The 24,232-nt window shown below is 56.8% G+C and overlaps 6 protein-coding genes across 6 annotated transcripts in view; 2 read left to right on the forward strand and 4 right to left on the reverse strand.

The window, feature by feature from the left end:
• Positions 1-179: 179 nt before the first annotated feature.
• On the reverse strand, positions 180-2,599 carry PTSG_05662 (uncharacterized protein). Its single transcript, XM_004993474.1, has 4 exons — positions 2,038-2,599; positions 1,475-1,764; positions 1,055-1,233; positions 180-815 (listed from the first exon to the last, which is right to left on the reverse strand). Exons 1-4 carry the CDS (start codon positions 2,536-2,538, stop codon positions 256-258), a joined length of 1,530 nt encoding a protein of 509 aa, XP_004993531.1. The 5' UTR covers positions 2,539-2,599; the 3' UTR covers positions 180-255.
• Positions 2,550-5,892, forward strand: PTSG_05663 (xylitol dehydrogenase). Its single transcript, XM_004993475.1, has 8 exons — positions 2,550-2,855; positions 3,079-3,180; positions 3,401-3,542; positions 3,889-4,058; positions 4,287-4,547; positions 4,917-4,994; positions 5,223-5,338; positions 5,543-5,892. The coding sequence occupies exons 1-8, from the start codon at positions 2,619-2,621 to the stop codon at positions 5,634-5,636; spliced, it is 1,200 nt and encodes a 399-aa protein (XP_004993532.1). The 5' UTR covers positions 2,550-2,618; the 3' UTR covers positions 5,637-5,892.
• Positions 5,893-6,034: 142 nt separating this feature from the next.
• On the reverse strand, positions 6,035-9,844 carry PTSG_05664 (uncharacterized protein; the record flags this gene model as incomplete). Its single annotated transcript, XM_004993476.1, has 14 exons — positions 6,035-6,222; positions 6,452-6,494; positions 6,614-6,683; positions 6,928-6,985; positions 7,354-7,468; positions 7,646-7,697; positions 7,895-7,997; positions 8,128-8,229; positions 8,426-8,471; positions 8,612-8,788; positions 8,923-8,983; positions 9,156-9,261; positions 9,452-9,538; positions 9,736-9,844. The coding sequence occupies 14 exons, from the start codon at positions 9,842-9,844 to the stop codon at positions 6,035-6,037; spliced, it is 1,317 nt and encodes a 438-aa protein (XP_004993533.1).
• Positions 9,845-10,010: 166 nt separating this feature from the next.
• PTSG_05665 (kynurenine 3-monooxygenase) lies at positions 10,011-13,006 on the forward strand. The gene is made up of 9 exons (XM_004993477.1): positions 10,011-10,222; positions 10,343-10,440; positions 10,787-10,925; positions 11,096-11,183; positions 11,331-11,415; positions 11,653-11,856; positions 12,107-12,161; positions 12,399-12,481; positions 12,669-13,006. Exons 1-9 carry the CDS (start codon positions 10,123-10,125, stop codon positions 12,912-12,914), a joined length of 1,098 nt encoding a protein of 365 aa, XP_004993534.1. The 5' UTR covers positions 10,011-10,122; the 3' UTR covers positions 12,915-13,006.
• Positions 13,007-13,357: 351 nt separating this feature from the next.
• Positions 13,358-15,441, reverse strand: PTSG_05666 (arylsulfatase B; the record flags this gene model as incomplete). Its single annotated transcript, XM_004993478.1, has 3 exons — positions 13,358-14,602; positions 14,860-15,104; positions 15,294-15,441. The coding sequence occupies 3 exons, from the start codon at positions 15,439-15,441 to the stop codon at positions 13,358-13,360; spliced, it is 1,638 nt and encodes a 545-aa protein (XP_004993535.1).
• A 122-nt stretch (positions 15,442-15,563) lies between these two features.
• PTSG_05667 (uncharacterized protein) overlaps positions 15,564-24,232 on the reverse strand; it is a 13,348-nt gene continuing 4,679 nt past the window's right edge. Inside the window, exons 12-25 of the mRNA XM_004993479.1 lie at positions 23,638-23,773; positions 23,295-23,461; positions 22,903-23,013; positions 22,725-22,792; positions 22,466-22,605; positions 21,706-22,245; positions 21,428-21,492; positions 21,187-21,270; positions 20,886-21,011; positions 20,450-20,670; positions 20,209-20,269; positions 19,694-19,980; positions 19,482-19,517; positions 15,564-19,284 (exon numbers count right to left, since the gene is read on the reverse strand). Of these exons, the coding sequence (XP_004993536.1) occupies positions 15,651-19,284; positions 19,482-19,517; positions 19,694-19,980; positions 20,209-20,269; positions 20,450-20,670; positions 20,886-21,011; positions 21,187-21,270; positions 21,428-21,492; positions 21,706-22,245; positions 22,466-22,605; positions 22,725-22,792; positions 22,903-23,013; positions 23,295-23,461; positions 23,638-23,773 (5,676 nt within the window). The 3' untranslated portion in view covers positions 15,564-15,650. The remainder of the gene's footprint in view (positions 19,285-19,481; positions 19,518-19,693; positions 19,981-20,208; positions 20,270-20,449; positions 20,671-20,885; positions 21,012-21,186; positions 21,271-21,427; positions 21,493-21,705; positions 22,246-22,465; positions 22,606-22,724; positions 22,793-22,902; positions 23,014-23,294; positions 23,462-23,637; positions 23,774-24,232) is intronic.

Here is a 24,232-nt window from a genome sequence, read left to right on the forward strand (position 1 = left end):
CATGACGTTGTTGGTTTGTTGTTATTGTGACAAGCTGCAGCACAGTTTGACACGAACCAACACAGAACACATACCTATCGCTAGTGAAGAAGCGCGTAGTAAAAGGTGTTGCAATTAAATGGATCGAGTAAAAAGGCAGCAAGTGCAGACACACACTCGCACACAAACACAAACACACACACACGTCGTGTATAATCAACAGCATACTTCTCGTCACGAGCATACTTCAATTCAAGAGCAATATGATGACACTGTTCACCCTCCCCAACGGGCTGTACGTGTGTTGCCTTTGGGTAAAGTGCGTGCAAGCAGCGTCATGGCCGCGTCCATTGCATCCGGAGGATCACCCGCATGGTCGTGCAACGTAACGCTGCGTGATGATGATCGCTGCGAGCGCATTACATCATCACGTGGTGGTGTGGAGAGCTGGAGGCGATGCGCAGCCCGGCCGAGGCGAGCACGTGCTGCGTCAACCCACCCAGATTCCAAGCGACCCAGCAGCTCTGTATACAACGCCGGGGCGGTCACATCTGTATCGACTACCACAACCACATCATCAAGTCTCCCTGCGCTGCGGCCTGAACCCATAGAGGGAGAGGATTCGGAGGCAGTCATGCTGGGGAAGGCGTGAAGACCTTCTTCTTGGTTGCTGTGATCATGATCGTGTTTGATCCAGATGCCTGCAAGCACGCTGTCCATGGCCCGTCGCTGCAGCTCCAGGATGACGGGGATGCCGCCCATGAGCATGCAGTCGAACATGGCACGGCGCAAATCCGTGTCTCCGGGCGGCTGCAGGCAGAATTGGCTGTCTAGGTCTGATGATGGGTCATAAGTGGGCCGAGGCGGGAAGGCGGCAAGAGCGGAGGAAACAAAACCACTGGGTGCATCAGCCGTGGAAGAGAGCTATGCCAAAAGGAGTATGAAAAACACACACACATACACACACACACACACACACACGCAAGCACGCACACATTGCAGTGGACGTGTGACGGTGTGCATCACACATGCACGCAAATCGCACGCATCACCTCTCAGTACACATCACACGTACAAGTTGCGAGCATGGTGAGTCCTGGGTTGAAGTAGTCACTGCGGCGTTGCCCTGAGGCGAGGTTTGGGGTGAAGAACAAGTCATTCAGACCCAACACGCGCCCTCGCTGCACCAGTGCTGAGCTGGGCGTTTGCTGCAGCTCTCGCACAAGCCGTTTGCGATAGCGCTTCAGCCGCCAGCTGTTCGAGCACAAGCATTTGGATGATCTCATGAACACACTGGAACATATTGTACATGCATGCACGCACGCACTTATGCTGAAGAGCAACACTCAGTAAACACAGATACACACACACACACACACACGCACACACACACACACACACACGCACGCACACACACACACACACACACACACACACACACACACACACACACACACATGCACACATGCACACATGGGGGCGCGTGCTCTCGTACCTGCGGTCAATGCTGCCTTGAAAGGCAAGGAGATGGGTGCGGTGGGTTTGGGTGGACTTGTTGAAGAGTTGCGGAAACACGCTTGCGTAGTTGCCGGCCCAGCCAAGGTGGAGAGGAGCATGGACGCCAGTCGGACATGCCATCACCCAGGGTGCACATGCGAGGCCAGATGGGCAGTCCTCGTATCGATCAATCAGCGATACCAAGGTGTTGCTGTTGAGGTCGCATGCTTCTCTGGATATCCCGGCAGCGTGCTTCTCGTAGCTCTCTCGCCACCACCGCGAGCTGAACTTCCCACGCAATAATCAGGCAAACAAGTATGAACCGTAGGCAGGGGAAGCATGGGATGAGGACAAGGCAAGCGTGGCAACGCACATGACACGGGGCGGACAACGCGGGTGCACGTGCATTCATCAGCGTTCAGAGTTGAATGTGTGCTGTGTGTGCTGATGGAAAGTTGGGCAGGCAACTGCAGGCATTTCTGCATTTGGGGCCATGCGCAGCCCTTTTGAGGCTGTTCATGGTTTGCATGCAGGCAAGCGCGTTCTTCGCCTTCTTCTCACGTGGAAGCGGGGTAGTCTGTGGGACAGCGTGCCATTGCGTAGAAGCCGGGACTCTTGTTGGTAGAAAGCAGCGTAGTTTCGGGTGCAGCCGTAGGCGAACACGACGTCGGCGTCCGTGATGGAGGTCACGCGAAGCGGCGACAGCCACAGCCGAAGGTGCATCATCGCAGCCATGCGATACTCATTGGTGTCAAACAGCCAGCCGCGTCGTGCAAGCAGCGCCAGGGTTTCCAGTGCGGCCGCCGACATGTTGTTGTGCATTGGCGTGAGCGCCCGCACAACGTCGCGTGCAGACAGCGCCGTGCCAAACGCATCTTCCAGCGTTCCGTCTGACACGAACTCGTGATGCCGTTGAGCCAGCGTTGGCGGCTCCACCACATACACGCGGAGCTTAGGCTGTGGCACCCGCAGGGCATGCACGCTCAACACCAGCCCAAGTAGTAGAGCAAGCAGTGCACTCTGCAACCGAGCAAGAGGAACGCCGCTGCACAACGGAGTCATTCTCGTTGTCAGCGTCACGTTGTTTTCTTGCGCAACAGTCGTCCAAAAACCAAAACAACACAGAAGCAAAGAAGAGAGAGATGGCGCTGCTTCGATCTGCTGCGGCCGCAGCTGGTGCTGTGGCTGCTGCTGCTGCTTGTGTTCGCCCTGTCACTGTGGCGGCAAGGCGGACGGCGATGACCCGTGCGCTTGTGCTGAACAAGGTGGATGACCTCGAGCTCCGCGAGATTGATGTGGACGAGCCCTTCACCGACGATGATGTCCGCATCGACATTCACAAAGTCGGCATCTGCGGCTCCGACATCCACTACTACGAGGTGTGCCTGTATGTGCGCTTGTATCTGTGTGTGTGCATGAGCGTGTGCGTATGTGTGCGTGTGTGTATGTGTGTGTGTGCGTATGTGTGTGTATGTGTGTGTATATGTGTGTGTGTGTATGTGTGTGTGTGTGTGTCAGTCTGTGTCCTCGTGCCGCGGGCTTACGTGCACATGTTTGCTTTCGCTTTTGTTTGTTCCCACCTCATTTCCAACGACCAACCAGCATGGAAGCATCCCACCATTCTATGTGAACGAGCCCATGATCCTCGGCCACGAGGCATCTGGCATCGTCACGGAGGTTGGCAAGAACGTCACACACCTTAAGGTGAGCAGCTGTTGAGCCTGAAATGATGGCATCTTCTTCATGAGCGCTCCTCCTTTCCCTCACAGCGCCCCTATGCGTGTGTGTGTGTGTGTGTGTTTGCGTGTGTGTGTGTGTGTGTGTGTGTGTGTGTGTGTGTGTGTGTGTGTGTGTGTGTGTGTGTGTGTGTGTGTGTGTGTGTGTGTGTGTGTGTGTGGACGCGTGCATGCTGTGGATGTTGTAGGTTGGAGATCGCGTGTGCATGGAGCCGGGTGTGCCTGATTTCCGCAGCGATATCACGCTTGCTGGCAAGTACAACCTGGATCCCAACGTCCGCTTCTGGGCCACCCCACCCGCAGACTACGCCACCCAAATCAACGGAGCAGGTATGCGTATGTGCGTCCGTGTGTGCGCGTGCGTGTGTGCGCGTGCGTGTGTGTGCGTGCGTGCGTGTGTGTGTGCGTGTGCGTGTGCGTGTGTGTGTGTATGTGTGCGTGTGCGTGCGTGCGCGCGTCTCTGCCTCTGCCTCTGCCGCTGTCTCTGCCTCTGCCGCTGTCTCTGTGTGAAGACCTGTCTATTTGTCTGTGTACCTGTTTATCTTTTCTGTTTGTTTTGTCATGTCAGTCCGTCCGCTCGTCAGAGCTGTGTATTGGTGTGGATGACCGTGTCTTTTCCATGCTCTTGGTTGTTGGACACGTGCGCTCATTGCACCACACCACCATCTTCACGCAGGGTCACCGTGGAAGGCTGGGCACGGCTGCCTCCGCCCGTCCGTGGTGCATCCTGGCGCATTCACGTTCAAGCTCCCCGACAATGTCCCGCTGGAGGTTGGTGCGTTGGTGGAGCCCCTCTCCGTCGGCATGCACGCCGCTACCAAGGCCCAGATCCGCCCAGGCGCAACGGTCCGTGCGTGTGTGTGTGCGTGTGCGTGTGCGTGCGTGTGCGTGTGCGTGTGCGTGTGTGTGTGTGTGTGTGGTTGTCCTTTAAGGTGGACACTTGATGCATGCACACATGAACGCAGGCGTCTCTGTGATTATTCATCATCCCATCTCATCAACAACACCCGTGTGCTCAACTTCCGACGCCATCACTCCACCCCAACGCCTCAACACCTCACGCCGCCACCGTAGGCTGCTGTGCTCGGTGCGGGCCCCATTGGAATGGTGACGGTCCTGTCTGCGCTCGCTGCGGGCTGCTCGCGTGTTCTTGTCTCCGACCTCTCCCCTGCAAAGCTGAGCATTGCGGAGTCGCTCGCCCCAGGCAAGGTGAAGGCATTTCCTGCTGCTGGCGGCAGCGAGATTGATGAGATGAAGGCGCATCTTGGTGGGAAGGGCGCCGATGTCGTCTTTGAATGCGCCGGTCACCACGACGTCGCAGCAAACGCCGTCAAGGTGGGAACGCACACGTGCTGTTATTGCTGGTGCGTGTGTGTGTGTGTTTGCGTGAGTCAGTGTTTGGGTGAGTGAGTGAGTGGGTGAGTGAGTGAGTGAGTGTGTGTGAGTGAGTGAGTGAGTGACTGAGTGAGTGTGTGTGTGAGAGTGAGTGAGTGAGTGAGTGTGTGAGTGTGAGTGTGTGTGTGTGTGTGTGGGTGTACTGTGCGCGTCAATGTGCATCTACGGATGCATAAACGCTGGGTTCCGCATGCGTTTCAGTGTGTTGTTGCTACTTGTTGTATCGGGCGCTGCCACAGCGCCACCCCGTTGTCCGCTCACAGCGCCATTTTCACACGCCACGGTCGCGTCTTCATATGAATGCTGCAGCTTGCTGGTATTGGGGGTCGTGTGATCCTGATTGGATGCGCAGCGCAACCCGTCCCGCTCGACGTCGGCCTCATGCTCGTGAGCTTCAATGTTCTGACAAACACGCATACCTACAAGCAAGGGGATTGTTGTACTACTTTGTTAGAGCCATGCATGTGCCAGCTCGGTGCACTGCTCACGGAGCTCAACCACACACACGCTTTCTCACGCACACACACACACTCTCTCATGCACGCGTACACACATTTGCACTCTCATCTACAACCATCACGCACACACGTGTCACATATGCTGAATATCTGACAGACGAAAGAGCTGACGATGATGGGCATCTTCCGGTATGCGGGGGTGTACCCGGCAGCCATCAATCTCCTGAGTTCCGGCGCAATCGACCTCACGCCAATCATCTCAAAGCACTGGACGTACGTGTGCACACAAAAGTGTAATATTCAATCACGCACACACACACACACATACACACACACACACACGCACACACACAGCCACACACACACACACACACACACACACACACACACACAAGGGTATTGCTTGTGCTTTGCTTGCCTTTGTTCAGGTCTCTTGCCTCACCATGTGCTGCTCGTGTGTGTTGGTGGCGACAACAGGTTTGATCAGTCTGTTGAGGCGTTTGACTTTGCGCGCAACGCTCCCCCAGATGTCGTCAAGAACGTCATCCACGTCCGCAACGACGCCGAGTAATGTGATTGCACGAGGTGCATCGATACGCTTGCTCGCGACACCCGTCTCGCCTGCAGTGTGTGTGCTGCGCGTACGTGTATGCATGCTCGCAGTTGTTGCGTGCACATGTTTGTCCGGTGATCCCCCTCCCCCTTGTCGCTGCACGCTTCTGTTTCTTCTGCCCACTGTTCTCTTATCTTGCGGTTTATGTCGTGCGTTATCATCATCATCATGAACTTCACACCAACGAGCAACGGCCGAAACAGGGCAGAGAACAATTGTGCACAGATAGACGCAGACAGACACACACACACACAGACACACACAGACACACAGACACACACACACACACACACTCAGTGGGGTGAAGTCATGTAACCGAAAGGGGAGTAACAGAGAGCAATGCACCGCGGTGTCGGCTATGCCGTGACGGGCTGTGGATACCGTATCACGATTGTGCCGTTACCGTCATCGTCATCACCACCATCGTCATCGTCATCCTCATCCTCATCTTCATCCCCGCGGAAGATTGTTCCGGGCGGGGCGTACGCGGGCCGAACTGCCTGCAGCCACCACAGCAGCGGGTTATGGACATCCTTCGGCGCACCTGAAACAGGGGTGAGAGGCAGAGAGGGTGTTGTTGGTGTGCGTGTGAGTGTGAGTGCGAGTGTGGGTGCGAGTGTGAGAGTGGGTGCGAGTGTGAGTGCGAGTGTGAGTTTGTGTATCTGTGTATCTGTGTATCTGTGTATCTGTGTATCTGTGTATCTGTGTGATCAAGTGTTTGTGAAAGTGGGCAGTAATGTAATTCCAAAGCGTGTGGATGGATGCGTACATACCGATAATTTCGCCGCACTGCGCCCGCTGCACATTCCGCGCAATCTGAAATCGCAAGACAATCAACCATCATGGAGGCGGCGGCGGTGAGCAAAACATGCAAATGCAATTCACACACAGACACACACACAGACACACACAGACACAGACACACACACACACACCTCCATCCATTCGCCATCTGGATCGTAGAACTTGATGCGTGATTTGAACATTGGATGGGTGCTCATCGTTCTGACATCAGCACAACGGAGAGACACAAACGCACACCAGCAGCGGTGGAGTGAGTGTTGACGTCACTGTGTGTGTGTGTGTGTGTGTGTGTGTGTGTGTGTGTGTGTGTGTGTGTGTGTGTGTGTGTGTGTGTGTGTGTGTGCACGCTTTCAAGTGTGCAGCTGTCGGTATGCGGGAATGTGTGTTGCCGTCTGTGACGTTACGATAACACTTTGTACGTTGCAAGAGCTGTCATGTTTCATACTCTGACACGACGTTTCCTTCGAGCACTTCCTCCACGTCTTCCTGCGTTGCCATCCGCCCTGACGCAATCAAGCGATCAAGCAGCATCGGGGAGGAGTTTGCGGTGAAGTGATGTGATGTGGTGAGGACAGGCATGGTTCGAGGTGGCTGGCTGATACTTGACGCGGACGAATGTGCAGAAACACACATGGAGATGTATACACACATAGATATGCACAGGCAACCAAACAGACAGACAGATAGATAGACAGATAGACACACAGACAGACAGATAGATAGACAGGCAGGCAGCCAAACAGACAGACAGACAGACAGACAGATAGATAGACACACACACACACACACACACACACACAAACACACAAATACAAACACACACACAGCCAGACACACACACATCCCACCGCCACTGTTGCCACGGTCGCACCTTCCTGTGCTGCGCGCATGACGGCCTCGTATCGGACGAGTGCAAACCAGACGTCGTGGGCGTCGCGGATGTTGAAGCACGCCCGCGCAGCCATGATCAGCCCAATGTAGTCCGCCTGCGGTGGCGGTGGTGAGGAGAGACAAGGGGGTGTGGTGAGGTGGGGTTGAGGCAGGAGGGTTGGTGTTTCAGCAAAGGACTGTGCGAGAGTGGCGATGATGATGGAGGAGATGGCACGTGTGAACGACATTTAGCCCGCACACGTGCGTGAATTCGGCACACTCTGGTAGATCACCTCAATCTCGCAGCTTCTGCTTTTTGGCAACATGAAGAACACGTCGATCATCCTGAGGAGCAGCATTGCAGTTGGTGTGAAATGCGGTTGTAAGCAGAGCGGATGGAAACTGAATAACGAATACGAATGTGCACACGCATGTGCACACGCACGTGCAAACACCGCCTCTCACAGCCGCACAACCACAACCACGCGCAATCACAACCATAACCATTTGCGTGCAAGGATAACACAGCATTGGAGACTGACGATTGGAGGTAAGGGCTGGCGTGTTCCTTGCCCAGCAGCGTGCTGACGATTTTGTTGAGCACAAACGCAAGAAACGTGTGCCCAATCGCTTCCGAGGTGTGCTCTGTCGTAAATAAAGCGTCGTGTGAATGCGGTTATTTTTGTGCAAGTGTGTGTGCGTGAGTGTGAATGTGTTTCTGTGCGGCTTGTAGTTCTCCTCCTCCCCCTCCACCACCACCGCCATTACAACGCACGGGCGACGTAGTGGCCGAGCTCGTGCCCGATGACGAGTGCAATCTTGTCCGCGTCGTAATTCAACAGCTCCAGCAGCGCCGTGTTCACCAGCACCAGTCCGCCTGATTCAAGGGGGAAGTTGGTGTGTGTGTATGTGTGCGAGTGAGTGTGTGTGTGAGTGTGTGTATGTGTGTGTGTGTGTGTGTGTGTGTGTGTGTGTGTGTGCGAGTGCTCTACGGAGATTGGTGACAATGATGCGCGTGTTATGTTGTGATGTTTTTCAGCGACCATCACCTCCTGTTTTTCAGCGACCATCACCTCCTGTGCACGACGCATTCGGATCCCGTGAAGCGACGACCCGAAACTGACGGTGGTGATGTGAACCATCAACATACAGTGAGGAGCTTGGGGATGGTGGTATTGGAAAGGATGGTCTTCCTTACATGAAACACACATACACGTACGCACACACACACATATGCACACACACACACACACACGAACGCGAATGTCATCGAGGCAGAGGTGGCAGCCCGGCATGCCGGCGTCCTTGTTCTCCTGCTCGAGCTTCTTGAGGAACGATGCGTGCGATTTCTTGAACCGGTCTACGATATCGGCCACAAACTTGTGCTCGTCCGACGTCGTTGGCAGTAGCGCTTCCGACACTTGCTCCAGCAGCACCTTTCACCGCAACACGCGTTCATGTGTGTGTGTGTGTGAACGTGTGTGTGAATGAAGGTGTCAAATGGACGTGCAGGTGTGGAAGCAAGTTAAAAGAGTCACCGACACGGCTGCACAGGCACTGGCAACCACACCTCATCCATTGCAGCGAAGAACGGTTCGGCGAGCCAGTCCGGGATGGGCTTCAGCCGCCGCCTGCCTGCAAAAGCGCAATGGCATAAAATCCATTGTCTCGCGTTACACGAACAGGACCACTGGCGTACGGACACGTGGCTACACAAGCTCGAGACACATGGAGACAGGTACATGCACGCAGCAGCAGCGATGTGCGAAAGACAGCCTCACACAAAATCACGCGCAAAGGCACAGACCTGTGAGCGGCACGGTTTCGATGCGCGAGATGAGGTAAGCGGTGATGGTGAGGGCCGGGACGAGGATGATGGGGCGGAGGAACAGCGGCTTCCGCATCAGTACTGCAGCAGCGCAATGTGTTTCGTGCGTTGCGAGCGTTTGTGGGTGAACGGCGCACGCGCGGTGAGATGATGTGCAAGCGATGGCGTCAATACGAAGCAAACTGCAGCCAAGCAGAAGGCAGCAAGCAAGGAACCACGAGCAAGAGCAGCGCAGGACATACAGTAATGATGCGCAGGCAAGCAAACAGACCAATTTTGTCCATCAAGTTGTGTGGGAACCGCTTGCGGCCAGCGGCGTTGACAGGGCCTTTCGAGCTGCGGCTGAAGATGCCTTTTGCTGCTCCACGGACCGGCACCACAGTAAACGCGGTGGATGAGATTGCACGCTTTCACCGCCACTCACAGTGATGCAGCGAACTGTGCAGTGCGACACCGATGGACACGCGACAGCAGGGACAATAGAGAGAGCAGTGATAGCAGTGATAGCAGAGCAGACCAAAACACAAGCAACAAACACAGACGTGTCCAACTGACCAGACTCGATGTAAGGGAACTTTGCTCGCGGAGGCGTGGCGTTGTGGTAGTGCAACGAGCGCCGCGCACCCTGCAGCAGCCACCTGCTCACCCGCACAGGCGCCACCATCCTCGTGGCTGCTGTGTGTTGTGTGTGTGGGTGTTGTGTGGGTGGTGTTGTGTGTGTCAGTGAACTGTCGTCTCGCACGACTGTTGGTTGGCTGGTACTGTGTTGTGTTGTGTGGTGGGCTGGGTGCTGGGTGCTTCTGGAAAACGTGTTTTCCTGTTTTCCCCACGCAATTTCCTGCGCACATTGCAACACCAGATACAAGACACAACACACGAGCAACACCGAGCAACACCAAAGCAAGCAAGCAACAAGCAAGCGAGCCGACTCCAAGCACAGAGATGAAGGTCGTAATCGTTGGCGGCGGGCTTGTGGGAGCCCTGGAGGCCTGCTTCATGGCCAAGCGAGGCCATGAGGTGCTGCTCTTCGAGACCCGCAAAGGTAAGAGCACAAGTGCACTGCGTTGGGTTGGCGTGCGCTGTTCGTCTTGTGAGCGAGAAGCAAGCACCCCTTTGTTGTGTGTTCACTGAACAACACAATTGTGTTTGCTTCCTGGTCCAGACCTGCGGAAGGAGCCGCGCTACAGCGGCTACAGCATCAACCTTGCCCTGTCCATTCGTGGCATTGACGCCCTCAAGCATGCTGGCGTTGACCACAAGGTGTGTGAGTGAGTGTAAGTGAGTGTGAGTGAGTGAGTGTGTGTGTTTGAGTGTGAGTGAGTATGTGTGAGTATGTGTGAGTGAGTGAGTGTGTGTTTGAGTGTATATGTGTGTGAGTGAGTATGTGTGAGAGTGTATGTGAGTATGTGTGAGTGTGTATGTGTGAGAGTGTATGTGAGTGTGTGTTTGAGTGTGAGTGTGTATGTGTGTGTGAGTGTGTGAGTGAGTGCTTGCGCATGGCCGCTTCACTCTGTACCTTCCCTTTCGCTTTGCTTTCTTCGTGTCTTACCACTCGCCCCCTCCTCTTACATGCGCACCATCACCGTCGTGTATGACTGTGTTGCAGATTGTGTCCAAGGGCATTCCCATGCGCGCGCGCATGATCCACTCGCACAGCGGCAAGCTCTCCAAGCAGCCATATGGCACCAAAGACCAGGCCATTCTCTCCGTGGACAGGCGCGGTCTGAACGAAGAGCTCCTCACAGGTACTTTTGTTGTTTTGTGGTATGTGTGTGTGCTTGTTCACGTGCACGCGCAAGCATTGCACTTCTTTGCTCTGCTTCTTCTCCACACTGCTCTATGTCCTCCCAGTGTTTCGCCCACGTCGCTTTGCCGCTGTCACTCATCGCCACGCTGCTGTCTGTTGCATCTTCAGCTGCCGAGAAGTACAAGGGCGTCAAGATTTACTTCCAGCACAAGCTGCGTCGCATGAACACCAGCAACAACACCTGCGTCTTTGAAGAGTGAGCTCAACGCTGCCACTTGTGTTTGTGCGTGCACGTGTGTGTGTGTGTTTATGTGTGTGTGTGTGTGTGTGTTGGAAATAGCATGATCATCTCCTAACAAACACCGACACACTCCACCCAACGCGGCCACACATATTGCAACAGCAAAGACCATAAGGAGGTGCGTGTGCAGGCCGACCTTATCACGCTGTTCATGCCCTTTGACAAGTTTGAGTCCATCAAGACAGACGTGCGTACATACCACATGCATTTGTTTGACCACCTTTGTGTGCGTGTGCGTTTCAGTTGTGTTTGCGTGTTTGCTGATCTGTAACACCTTCATTGAGGAAAAAGCAGGCAATCACACACACACACACACACACACACACACACACACACACACACACACACACACACACACACACAATCCATTACGCGCACCCAATAACAACTCAATTACATGCACGCATACACGCAATCTGCGCAGGCGGACATCATTTCGTTCTTTGAGGCGGAGTTCCCGGACAGCCTGCCGCTGCTTGGGCGGGACAACCTCATCCACGACTTCAACACCAACCCGACGTCTCCGCTCATCACCGTCAAGTGCTCCAAGATCGCCGCTGCGCGCTGCTGCCTCCTCGGTGACGCCGCACACGCCATCGTCCCCTTTTACGGCCAGGGCATGAACGCCGTGAGTGGGCTCATTTCCTTGCCGTGCGTTGTGTGTGTGTGTGTGCTACCTGTGTGTGTGCGTGGATGTGAGAGAGTGTGTGCGCGTGTGTGTGCGTGTGTTTGATTGTGCGCAGCTTGCTTGCCAAGTGTGCCTGCATGCATTCTCACCTACCCCTGCCATTTCCCTTTGTGTGTTGCGTGCGCGACTGCTCCGCTCCTCTATGCAACATGTGCACCGTTGCCATGTTGTTTGTTGTTGCCGCCGCCAGGGCTTTGAGGACTGCCTCGTCCTTGAGGACTGCTTGAACGCCGAGAGCGATATTGGTCAGAGATTGTCGTGGCTGCACCCTGATGTGCACATGCGCACCCTGACGTGTACATTTCCACACACACACACACACACACACACACACACACACACACACACACACACACACACACACACACACACACACACACACACACACACACACACACACACACACACACACACAAACCTTGCAAGCAAATCCTCCAAAGGCCTCACCACACCTCTGATACCCGCGTTGTGCTTGCGAACAGAAAAAGCGATGAAGCTCTTCAGTGACACCCGCACAAAGGACGTCCATGCGATCGCTGACCTCGCCCTCTACAACTACATCGAGGTTGTGTGTGTGTGTGTGTGTGTGTGTGTGTGTGTGTGTGTGTGTGCGTGTGTGTGTGTGTGTCAACGTGTTGCTTTCACCACCCACTGCACTGTCCCTGCGCTGCAGTTGATGGTCTTTGTCTCATTCCTCCCCACTCATCATTCCAACACCCCTCCGACCATTTCCACACACCGCGTGCCTACAGATGCGCGACCTTGTCAACTCGTCGTGGTTTCTGTTCCGCAAGAAGGTCGACAACGTGCTGCACTGGCTCATGCCCAACACGTTCATCCCCCTCTACACCATGGTTACCTTCACCCGCATCCCCTACGCGACGGTGATTGCTGCCAACGAGAAGCAGAAGAAGGTCGTCAACGTTGGCCTTGGCCTCGCTGCCCTGGGCGGCATTGCTGGCGCTGCGCTCCTTGCAAAGCGGTACCTCGCAAAGTGATGGTGGTGATGATTGTGATGATGGTGATGATGATGGAATATGCTTGCGCTTGGTGTCTTGCACTAGCCCCAGCATTACACAATGGAACCCAACGTTTACAACGCCCTCCTTTGTATACTCGCGCTTGGTGAGCTATTCCAAGCCGCACTCACAACACATGCGCGTCGAAGGCGTGTATTCCAAGAAGAGAAGAGAACAGGAAGCGAGAAACCACTGAATCGATTGTAACATGAAGGTATAACAAGTGGAGGGGGGGGGGAACAAGGCATTCAACAAACCAGCAGCATTGACAACTCCACTCAACATCCACCCATGTCAAATCAACTCAAATTCAACACCGCCGCCGCCACCACCTCCGTCGTCGTCTTCACCATCACCACCACCACCACCACCACCATCATCATCATCATCGTCATCATCATCACCACCACGACTCCGGCCTCCTACACGTCGATGAAGGGCCCGTAGTAGCCGTTGTAGCGGTGGATGTACGCCTCGCACGCCTGTGGAATGGGCCAGCCAGGCTTCCACGTCAGCGTGTGGCTCTGCCAGTACGCGAGCCGCTGCTTGAGGTCTGCAACAACGTCGGGGTGTTGCGCGGCCACGTCGTGGTGCTCGGTTGGGTCCTGCTCAATGTTGAAGAGGCAGCCGGCTGTGCAGTTGACGGCACCGGCAGGCACACCCCCGCCTGTTGTCGTGGCGTTGGGGTACTTTGGGCCCGTCCACTGGCCGTATTGGAGGTTGTCGCCCACAATCAGCTTCCAGGGCGGGCGCACGATGAGCGGCGACTGGTCAAAGGTGATCGGGTACTCCACACGTGGCGACGTGCTGTTGGCGCCCGACAGCAGCGACCACAGGCTCTGCGAGTCGATGGCGGGCAGGTTCGCCTTCTTGGCAATGGGGTCCTCGCACGCAACGCCGGCCAACTCGCAGAAGGTGGCCATCCAGTCCGCCAGGACGACCAGGCCCGTCTCGACCTGTCCACGGCGATGCGAGGGGAGGAACCCGCCGTTGACAAAAGCGTTGACGCGAATGCCGCCCTGGAAGGGGCTCAGCTTCCCGCCACGCAGCGGCCAGTTGCTCGCGCCGCCGCACAGGCTGGCGTCCATCCCGTCCAGGCACTGGTAGATGGCGCCGCCGTTATCCGAGTGCACGACCAGCAGCGTGTTCTCCCACATGCCCTTGGCCTTGAGCGCGGCCGTGATGTTGCCGACAACGTCGTCGGCTGCCAGCACCATCGCCTGGTACGTGCGGCGGATCGGGTCGGGGATGTGCTGGAAGCGGTCCAGGTACGCCTGGGGCACCTGCAGCGGGGCGTGCGCAATGTGGCTGGCGTAGTACAGGAACAGCGGCGTGGAGGCGTCGTGCTTGGAGATGACGTCGAGCGCGTGGTCGCGGAACACGTGTTCCTCGTATGTGCCGATTGGAGCGTCGGCAGGCTCCGTGCTGTTCCACAGGTCCACAAACCCCGTCACATACTTCAGCAGCTGGCACTTGACGGGGAACTGGACGGACACGGTGTCCGTGTAGTTGTAGGCATAGTAGTTGTTGTCGTGGTTGAAGTAGTGCAGGGACGAGTCAAACCCACGCCCAAGCGGCGAGTGCTGTGGGGTGGCAATGCCCGCATCCCACTTGCCCACCATGTGCGTCTTATACCCAGCCTTCCTCATAAACGCCGGAATCGTGGTCTGCGTGTGTAATACGTAAAACGTGCGTCATGTGTAATGTGTGTGTGAGTGGATGGAAGGACCAAGTCGTGTTGGGGGGCAGGGGAACAGGACATACAAAGAATGCAACAGGGAAAGGGTGGATGTGAGCGAGACACTCTCGCACAACACAACATACACAAACACAAACAAACAAGCAAGCACACATACACACAAACACAAACAAACAAACAAACATACGCACAACAAACAAACACGAGCGCATACACAAAACTCACCATGTTGCGAGGGATGCCAACGCCGGCCGTGTCTGGGTGTTGGGAGTCCCAGCTGGCGGAGCTGACGCGGTTGGAGTGGAACACATGCAAGGGCAGACGACCAGAGAGGAAGCTGGAACGGCTCGGTGTGCACCAAAAATACGAGTACGCCTGATCCAGCAGCAGTCCATCCCGTGCCAGTTTGTCCATGTTTGGCGTCTTGGCCTCTGTTTGGTTGCGAATGCCAAAGTTGTGGAAGCCCCAATCTGTTTTGGCATCACGTGTGAGAGTGAGTGAGTGAGTGAGTGAGTGAGTGAGTGAGTGAGTGAGTGAGTGAGTGAGAGGAAGCACACAGTACGCAGGAAGAAAGCAAGAGAAGCAAAGGTTAACCATGCACACACTCACTCAATCACTCAATCACTCACACACATACACACACACACACACACACACACCGTCGATCATGATGAAGACAATGTGGGGCTTGGGGGCGTCTGCTCTCACGGCAGCGCTTGCAGCATGCTGAGCGCAACCCAGCAGTGATACTGCAAACACCACCCAGACCACCGCCGCCAACGGCACAGCCAGTGCGCAGTGCATCATCGTTGTTTGTTTGTTTGTTTGTTTGTGTTTGTGGAAATTTCGTCGTATCTTTCGTGGCTGTTGTTGCGCTCACACTGGAGCAGCAATCCAAACAGTTGTTCGATGTGTGACATGACATGAGACTATCCTTCATTCACTGTGCAGACACACACACACACACACACACCATTACACAAGACACACACAACTACGCAGACACACAAAGAGAGCTATTCCTGAAGCACTTGGTGCAAGAGTTTGCGGCAGCGGCACACGATGGGCCAGTGGCGGCCTCCAACCGACATCTCGTCAACGCGCTGCACGCTCATCTCAACCACAACATCCAGTGGCACCTCTCCCTGCACAACACGAGTTGCTGCGCCGTCACCACGATCATCATCATCATCATCATCATCACCAGCACCAGCACCAGCATCCCCAACACCACCCCACACCCACGATGCTCTCGTCGTCGCTGTTGTCGTTGTTGGTGCACCTGTGGCGTCCGTGACGTCGGATACAGCTTCCGCCGGTACCGGTGGCGTTGCATCAAACGAGCGCCACAACGCCGCCACCTGCTGTCGCAGCGCTGCAGCCTGCGTCGCATCACTTCCCTCAATGTCCTCCTCGACTCCACGCAGACACAGCGCCAGCACGTCCACAACAGGGAACAGCGGCAGCGCTTCGTTGTGCATGAACAGCAGGCCTTGCGCCCCATCTCCCACATCACCGCCATCGCCTCCTGGTATCTTGTCGCTCCGTACAGCCTGCAACCGCTGCGCCATGGCGTCTCGTAGCCCGCTCGCCACGCACTCTTCCTGCACATATGTGGCCAGGGCGCGGGCCAGGTAGAGGCGGGGCACGAGCGACTCGAAGCGCCCAACCGCCACATCGCACAGCACCAGCAGCCGCGACGCCGACGCCACAGCGCTGAGCTGGTGGTGATCGTGCCCGCCCACCATGCCAGCGCCGCTGCTGCCGCCACCACGACCATCATGGCCACTGTCACCAGCAACACGACGGCAGCAGCGCATCCAGCACGCGCGGACGAGGGCGGCGGCGTGTGCAGCGACATCGGGCTCCTCGTGGAAGAGAAGATGCAGCAGGGTCGCAAACCCGCTCAGCACCTGCCGTGCGCCGAGTTCCGTGCGGCGAACCGCCGGCCACATCTGCCACTGCCGCAGCACGAGTGGCAGCGCATCAAGCCCACACAGCACCGCACACGCCACGTTCGGGTCTGGCAGATCTGTCGTGAAGGGCGCGAGTGCCGCCATATACAGGCCCACAACGTCGTGGTCGCACTGGTGCAGGCGGCACAACTGGGTCACCACGCATCCTGCCAGCGCCACGGCGCCGAGCCGCACCTCGTCCAAGGGGCTCTTCACCAGCTGCCTGCAGGCACTCAGCACTCGGCCAAGCACACCAGCATCACTGCAAGCAGCACCACCATCGGCACTTCTCCCAGATGCCGTCACCAAGTGCTTCTGCAACGCGGACAGCAGCGCGGCCGTTGCGTCCGGGCCACGCAGTTGATCGTCTGCAGATGGGGCAGATGCTGTGCTACTCGGGGCGCGGTGTTGCGGGTAGGCCTGCTGCCACAGCACCTGTGCCGCAGCAGCGAATGCAGGGCGAGACAGCAGTCCCATGCCGCCGTACGAGTAGAACCGCAGAGCACCAACTGCCATGTCCGTGTCCTCCAGCATCTTCGCGAGTCCCGGTACGGACACGTCATCAATGGCATCTACCGTGTTGCTGACAGCGCTCACATCTACGGCTGTGTCTCCGCTGTGTCCGCCGTTGTGGGTGGTGCCGTTGTTACGCCCATGCTCACGTCCACTGTCTCCCACTCTCTGGGTTCCAGCTTCAGTGCTGTCAGCGGCAATGTCGGTGGCGCCCGCAACAGCCTGCATTGGGCCGCACAGCAAGCGCTGCGTCTCCAGCAGCGCCCGCGTCACGGCCCGTTTGAATCTCGCGGCACCAGGCTCCGTGTGCTGCGGTACAGCCACAGCGCCAACAGAAGCAACAGCGGACGTTCTGGTATCCCCTGCGCTGAGAACCGCCGTCACTTGCCTCTTGGCTGCCGTAAACGCGTGAAGCACGTGCGGCCTTACCGCCCTGAGCTGCCCAACAGCAGCAGCATCGTACAGCTGCTGCGGGTCCCGGCTGCGCCTGTGCACCTCGCACACCAGCGCCGACACCACGCACCAGTACTCTGCCTGCACCACCCACGGCACCCACAGCGACGTGTTTGTTGTCGGCACAAGCGCACGCGTCCATGACGGCGAGCAGCAGACGCGCGTGAGCTCAAACACATCAACAACAGCTGCGTGCGTGCGGATGAGGCGTGAGAGTTGGAGAAGCAGTCCGTGTACGGCATTGAAGGACAGCGGCGTCTGTCGCGGTGTCGTCATCGCCTGCGCCGTGAGGGTAGCTGACGTCGTGGCAGTAGCGGTGCTGCTGCTGTTGCTTGGCGACGTTTCGCTGTTTGAGGCGCTGTCCACAGCGCTGGTGCATGCATCACTTGTAGGTGGTGCCGCTATTCTGGAAAGCTGTGTCACGAGTTCGCGGATCACGGTGCCAGCGAGCGTGGCGGGCACGACGGCGCATGCGGCGCGGGATGCAAGGCGGCGCACGCGGGCATCTGGAGACGCGGCCCACAGCCGAAGGAGCGCCGTGACGCGCAGTGCCAGCTGCCCGTCTTTGCTCGTGACATCGCCATCGGCAACGGCGGCGCGATTGTCCAGTCCAGAGAGAAACACCAGCGACAGATACGCACGCTTGGTGGCGGTGCCGCACACAGACGAGGTCGCAGCACCAACAGCAGCGTCGACATGGGGCTCTTTCTCAATCTTGCTTTGACCCTTCTTTGGTTGCGTCTCCTCGCCTTGACCACCATCCCTGGCCTCTTGCGTCGATTTGGTTACGGTTTCCTCTTCCTCTTTGCCTTGCTCGGCTTCACCTTCCACCCCCTTCTCCTGTCCCTTGTCCTCCTCCGCCACTTGCTGCTGCTGTCGCTGTTGCGGCTGCAGTGCGCCGAGAATAAGATCTGCCAGGCCGGGGTTGGACGACAGAATCGACCAAAGCGTCAGCACACGGCCGGCCGATGCTGGCGCGACCTTGGGCGGAGCCACAGGTGTTGCAGTTGCTGTTGAATGTGCATCCCCAGGTACAATATCAGATGTTGGCGCGTGACGCGTGTCCTCCTCGCGCTGCCGTCTGCTCTGCAGGGCTGCGAGTGTGTCCATGTATGCTGGGCCGGCCCATCCGCCGCCATCACCGCTGCTCGACAGCAGAGGCGCCGACGATGCCGACGACGGCGCGCCGTTGGTGCCCAGCAGCCGCGTCTGCAGCGAGCTGAACAGCATCATGGCCGCATTGCGCACAGCAAACACGGGCGACACAAACCCGTCCAGCGCCAGCGCATATGCGCGCGCGGTTCCGCTGCTGCTGTGCTTGCTCATGCTTTCATCACGCATGATGGCGCGCAGCACGTTGTATGCATGCACCACCGCAGCGTTGCTCCGGTGCCCAACCACATGCATGTCTCCATCCTCCTCCTCATCCCCCTCAGCAGCGTCGTGTGTGGTGGTCGTGGTCTTCGCAGCATCAGAAGCATCATCGCCACCTCGTTCCTCATCATTGGGGACGGCGTCACCGCGCCAGTCGCCGCGCGGGGCCTGCTCTGTGTCTCCTTGCCTGCAGGCAATGCGCAGCAGGGCATCCACGCCCCTGTGCACGAGGCGGCTGCGGCGTGCGCTGGGCGCTGAGCGAAGGATGGACAGCACGACGAGCGGGAACCCGGCGCTGCGACGCGTGATGCTGTCACGATCGGCATTGCGGATCGAACACATGGCATCTTCCAACCTGGGGTGTGTAGGGGTGTGTGTGCATGTGTGAGTGTGTGAGTGTGTATGTGTGTGTGCACGTGTGTGTGCACGTGTGTGTGTGCGTGCGTGCGTGCACGTGTGTGTATGTGTGTGCACGTGTGTGTGTGAGTGAGTGAAGTGCAATGCAAGAGGGTGTCGAGCAAGGCCATGCAAACGTCCGCAAGCAATACACACCATCCACTCAGGTGATCAGGAAAATGGATCCACAGCCTGAAGGAACACAGCAGTGGTGTAACGGCGTGAATGAAATGTAACGTGTAAACCCACAAATTGGACGCTGTGCCGCGTCGTTCCACCCATTGCAGCGTACAAACCACAATCACAATCACAGAGCACGAAGGACAGCAAGAGAGCAAACAAAAGCACGCTGCATTCAGCTCTGGCACCTTGAGCAGATGGCCTGGAAGGAGGATGACATGACCTCGACAACACCGCGGTGACGGCTCTGCAGCAGACCCGTGTACAGTTGCTGGCCCATGCACAGCGCATCAGCCCACGTCAGCCGCAGCGCACCGCCGCCCGTCATGTCGCCACTTGTCTGCGCGTGCGTGGGAGTAATTGTTGTTGAGGCAGCGGGCGCAAAGGGGAAGCGAAGGACAAGAAGCGCAGTGATGAAGGCCACTTCTCGCATGGCCCGCCAGCAGCACACCAGGTGCACTTTTGCCCCCATGTCCTGCATATTTTGTGTATGAGCGCGCGTGTGTGAGGGAGTTGGGGGGGGGGGGGGGTTGGAGATGGAGACAGGGAGAGGGAGGTTGTGTGTGTGTGTGTGTGTGTGTGTGTGTGTGTGTGTGTGTGTGTGTGTGTGTGTGTGTGTGTGTGTGTGTGTGTGAGGAAGACAGGAAAAGCCATGTATGTGTGCCAGCACACACGAGTGCCGGAATCAACGCTATGGGTGCACCTGGTCCAAGGCCTCAGATGACGAGGCAGACAAGTCATCACCATCGCCATCACCGGAGAACCTGCGCCATAGAACGAACAAACAAATGCACAAAGGCCAGCAGCGCATGAGAGATGGCGAGCAAGACTCTCTGACGGCAGGCAACAAATGACAATCTCGAACACACGTACACGCTCACGTTCGCACCAACACAGCAGTGTTAACGCGTCTATCCCCATGCATGTACAAACAACACGCGCACCCTTCGGGAGCAGAGGCCGCGACGGTGGGCATGGTGAAGGCAACAACACGTCGCAACTCCTGCCACAGCATGAGCATCAGTGACGACCACAGCATGTGTTGTTGATTGGTTGCGCCATGGCTGTTGGACGTGTCCACGAACGGCTCAATGATGAGCAGGTGGCGAATGGTTTCCATGGTGCCGTGCAACGCAACCATGCGGGACGGGCCACACTGATCAACCTACAAATGTGTGTGTGTGTGTGTGTGTGTGTGTGTGGTGTGTGGTGTGTGGTGTGTGTGTGTGTGTGTGTGTGTGTGTGTGTGTGTATGTGTGTGTGTGTGTTGGGGGGGGGGGGTTTCAGGCATGAGAGCACGCATGGCAGCGTGGTTGGGAGCATGATGCGAACAACAAGTTGCAGTCCTCACACGCCTCACCCCTTGCAGGAACACCGCACCTTTGCGTGCAGCTGGTTGATGAGCCAGAGAACGTGGCGTGCACGCGTCTGCGTCGCTGTGTCACCAGCAAGCATGAACTGCACCGCCTCTGCTGCTGCTGTCGATCGGTCTTCCAGTGTGTTCCCCTAAGTGGTGATGGTGATGGTGATGATGGTGATGGTGATGGTGAGACGTGGGGTGTGCTGGAAGGGGGGGGGGTTGTGTGGCCCGCAAAATATGCGCAAGCAGCATGAAAGCAGCACGAAAGCAGCATGAAAGCAGCATGAAAAGAAGTGACTGTGAACAGTGGCTCACTCGTACCGCAACAACCGCCGGTGCTTTGTCGTCGGAGCCGGTGGTGTCCAGGACACGGCCATTGCTGGCAGCCAGCAGCGTGCCAAACATCTGGCGTTTAGAAACATGGAGGGAGCATGGCGTGGTGTGGCGAGTGATGGTGAGGGTGGTCATGCAATGATTAAGGCAGGAATGGGGGGGGGGGTGCTTGGCATGGTGCATGCGCGCAAATTTCCACAGTCTTTGCCAAATCACGCGTGTAACTCACCTTGTCAATGCGAGCAAAGGGAGGGATGGCGCAATTCAGGAACTGGGCGTAGCTCAGGGCTTGCACTGCGGGTTGTGGACATGCGTTGGAGAGGGTAAGGGGGCTGCGGTGAGACCGGGCTGATGGATGGAGAAAAGGAGAGCTGGTGCAACTGGCGGTAGGGTGTTCGCAAACAGGCGGACAGCGGAAAGTAAATCAAGCAAACAAGCAAACAAGTACAACAAGCAAGCAAACAAGCACAACAAGCAAGCAAACAAGCAAGCAGACTTTATTCTCACCCAAGGCAGCAAAGTGGGTGTTGATGTGATTGATGCGAGCGCTGTGCTCCTGGAGCCACTTTAGGGTATGCCCGCATTCCTGCTTCTTGCCCTCTTTCGCATTGCCACCATCACGACCACCATCATCATCAACACCACAGCTATCATCACGATCACCGTGGTCATCGTTGTCACCGTTGTCGTCATCATTGTTGCACCCGTCAACAGCAGGTGCAGGTGATGGTGGTGGTGATGGTGGTGATGGGAGGAAGTAGTCGCGCAATGCCACGGGCGCAGCGCCAAACGTTGCCAGGAGATTGAACGCCCCAAGCCGGTTGATTTCATAACGGTCAAGCATGGATTGCGTCAGGGTGCGCCGCTCCGAGCAAGTGAGCGGAAGAGTTGTCCAGTCGTCCTGCTTCCCGTTGTTGGTACGTGCTGCCGCTGTGGCGGTTGGCGTGCGTGCAAGCACGTGGCGCACGGCTGCTGGCGGCAGGCACGACAGCAGCTGGTCAAGCAGGGCCTGGCCGAGTGCACGCGTCTGAAAGGGCTCGTGCGGGGCTGTTGCGGTGTGTGTGTGTGTGTGGTTTGGGGGGGGGAGAGATTGTGTGTGTGCGCATGAGTGTGTGTGTGCGCGCGCACGTGTGTGTGTGTGTGTGTAAGGGTGTGTGTGTGTGTGTAAGGGTGTGTGTGTGTGTGTCCATGCATGCATTGGTCACTCACGCTCAAGAATGCACTCATGACTCACAATCGCCCCCTCCCACAAGTCATTGAAGCTCACCCATGAGCTGAAAGGCAAAGTGCCAGAGCCAGGTGATGAACATCGAACACGAGGAGATGACAGCGCGGCCGTCCGCGTCATCTGCAACCGATGATTTCGTCTTCTTCGACCCGTACACCGATTGCAGCCTGGACAGCAGCCTGCACGCGCAAGCGGACGAGGCATGGGTGAGGGCTCAAGGTCGAAAATATTATGGGAGGAGCAGACATGCCTGGTGAAGGTGTCACGTCAAGCCGTGGGTGGCCCACCATAACCGTACTTGCGAAGGCTGCGCTCCACGCCTTTCCGCTCTGATGAGGACACGAGCTTGTTCCATTCCAAGAAAAACTGCAGCGACCACACCAGGTGTGTGAGAACAGTGTGTGAATCATGTGTCAAGCCACAACGCTGGAGCCAAGTACGTGCATGACAGCAAGCGATTGCCGCTCGTCCCGCACCTGCACGCCGCGTAATTCAAACGAAGACGGGACGGTCTTGGTCTTTCGCGCTTCACACAGGAATGCAAGCGCGTTTGCGCGAATCTCTGCGCTGGCGTGAGCCAATGCAACCTGCGTTGGATTCAGTAGTTGAGAGAGTGTGTGTGGGAGAGAGTGTGTGAGAGAGAGTGAGTGAGTGAGTGTGTGTGTGAGTGAGGCAGTGAGTGAGTGTGGGGGAGTAAGAGACAGTGTGAGTGAGACAGTGTGGGTGAGTGAGTGAGTGTGTGTGAGTGAGTGAGTAAGTGAGTGTGTGTGCAAGTGGGTGCTCGTTGGAGGAAAGGTGGTGAAGAGTATGCGAGAAAATCACGGTGAGCACGTGAAGCCTGATCCAAAGGCGGTCCCAGTCATCGCACCTGAATTAGGGTCGGGTGAATAACTGCGCCCTCATCGCCATCACCGTGATCCTCATGGTCATCGCTGTCATCGTGGTCTGCATCATGATTGTGGCTGCCGTCGTCAAAGTGCTCTGGCAGTTCGGAGGTGATGCGCCCGATTCCGCCGAGCTCTGTATCGTCGTTCACTGCCGTGAGATGATCGAGTGTTGTGCAGATGGGCAGTGTGAGGCGACTGATGGTGGAACAGGAGTCGAAGGAGCAGAAACACCAGAAGGCGAGTAACTGCTACACACATGCAAAGACGAACACACAGACACACATGCAAAGACACACAAATACACACACGCTGAGTGCGACTGACGTTGAAGGGGCTGCGCAAACACGTGGTCGTGGTCGCCCGCGTCGTGTTGGGTCCAGGACGAGGGCAGGTGGTCAATGAGTCCGGCGGCGCGGGAATGACGCAGCAGTGACGTCAGCGCAAGCAGCGCGCTCGACGACTGCAGTTGAACAAGCAATAAGCGGGGAGGGGGTGGGTCAGAAGGAGGGGCTGGGTTTGAGGTGATGTGCAGTGAGGTCAAGTGGCGCCCAGCGGCAAGAAGAGCACATGTCGCAACCTGCGACACAAAGCCTCAAACGCGTTTCCACACACACACACACACACACACACACACACACACACACACATCCAGGTGAAGTGCGCTTAGTGGGGCGTTTGCATGCATGATCTGATATGCGTGCAATAAAAAACAAAGCGGGCACTAGGGCAAGTTTGAATCTCCTGTCTCATCAAAGGCGAAAGTTTTGGAAACCCACGCCTTGACAAACGTTTACACACACACACACACTCGTGTGCACATGAACCTGTGCAGACTGTCACGTCCTTGCCAGAAGTACGGCGACACATTAGCAGCTCTTTCCTCGTCCGTCAAACTCATCATGCGTCTTCATCATCGTCG

Source organism: Salpingoeca rosetta (genome assembly GCF_000188695.1).
Source record: "Salpingoeca rosetta unplaced genomic scaffold supercont1.13, whole genome shotgun sequence".
Taxonomy (NCBI): Eukaryota; class Choanoflagellata; order Craspedida; family Salpingoecidae; genus Salpingoeca; species Salpingoeca rosetta.

Coding starts and splice junctions, on each gene's coding strand:
- PTSG_05662 (XM_004993474.1), bottom strand. CDS start 2,538: ATGACTCCGTTGTGCAGCGGCGTTCCTCTTGCTCGGTTGCAGAGTGCA. Junction 1,765..2,037: donor ACAGACTACCCCGCTTCCAC/GTGAGAAGAAGG, acceptor TTGCGTGGGAAG/TTCAGCTCGCGGTGGTGGCG. Junction 816..1,054: donor ACTCACCATGCTCGCAACTT/GTACGTGTGATG, acceptor ACCCATCATCAG/ACCTAGACAGCCAATTCTGC.
- PTSG_05663 (XM_004993475.1), top strand. CDS start 2,619: ATGGCGCTGCTTCGATCTGCTGCGGCCGCAGCTGGTGCTGTGGCTGCT. Junction 2,856..3,078: donor CCGACATCCACTACTACGAG/GTGTGCCTGTAT, acceptor ACGACCAACCAG/CATGGAAGCATCCCACCATT. Junction 3,181..3,400: donor AGAACGTCACACACCTTAAG/GTGAGCAGCTGT, acceptor TGGATGTTGTAG/GTTGGAGATCGCGTGTGCAT.
- PTSG_05665 (XM_004993477.1), top strand. CDS start 10,123: ATGAAGGTCGTAATCGTTGGCGGCGGGCTTGTGGGAGCCCTGGAGGCC. Junction 10,441..10,786: donor ATGCTGGCGTTGACCACAAG/GTGTGTGAGTGA, acceptor ACTGTGTTGCAG/ATTGTGTCCAAGGGCATTCC. Junction 11,184..11,330: donor AACACCTGCGTCTTTGAAGA/GTGAGCTCAACG, acceptor ATATTGCAACAG/CAAAGACCATAAGGAGGTGC.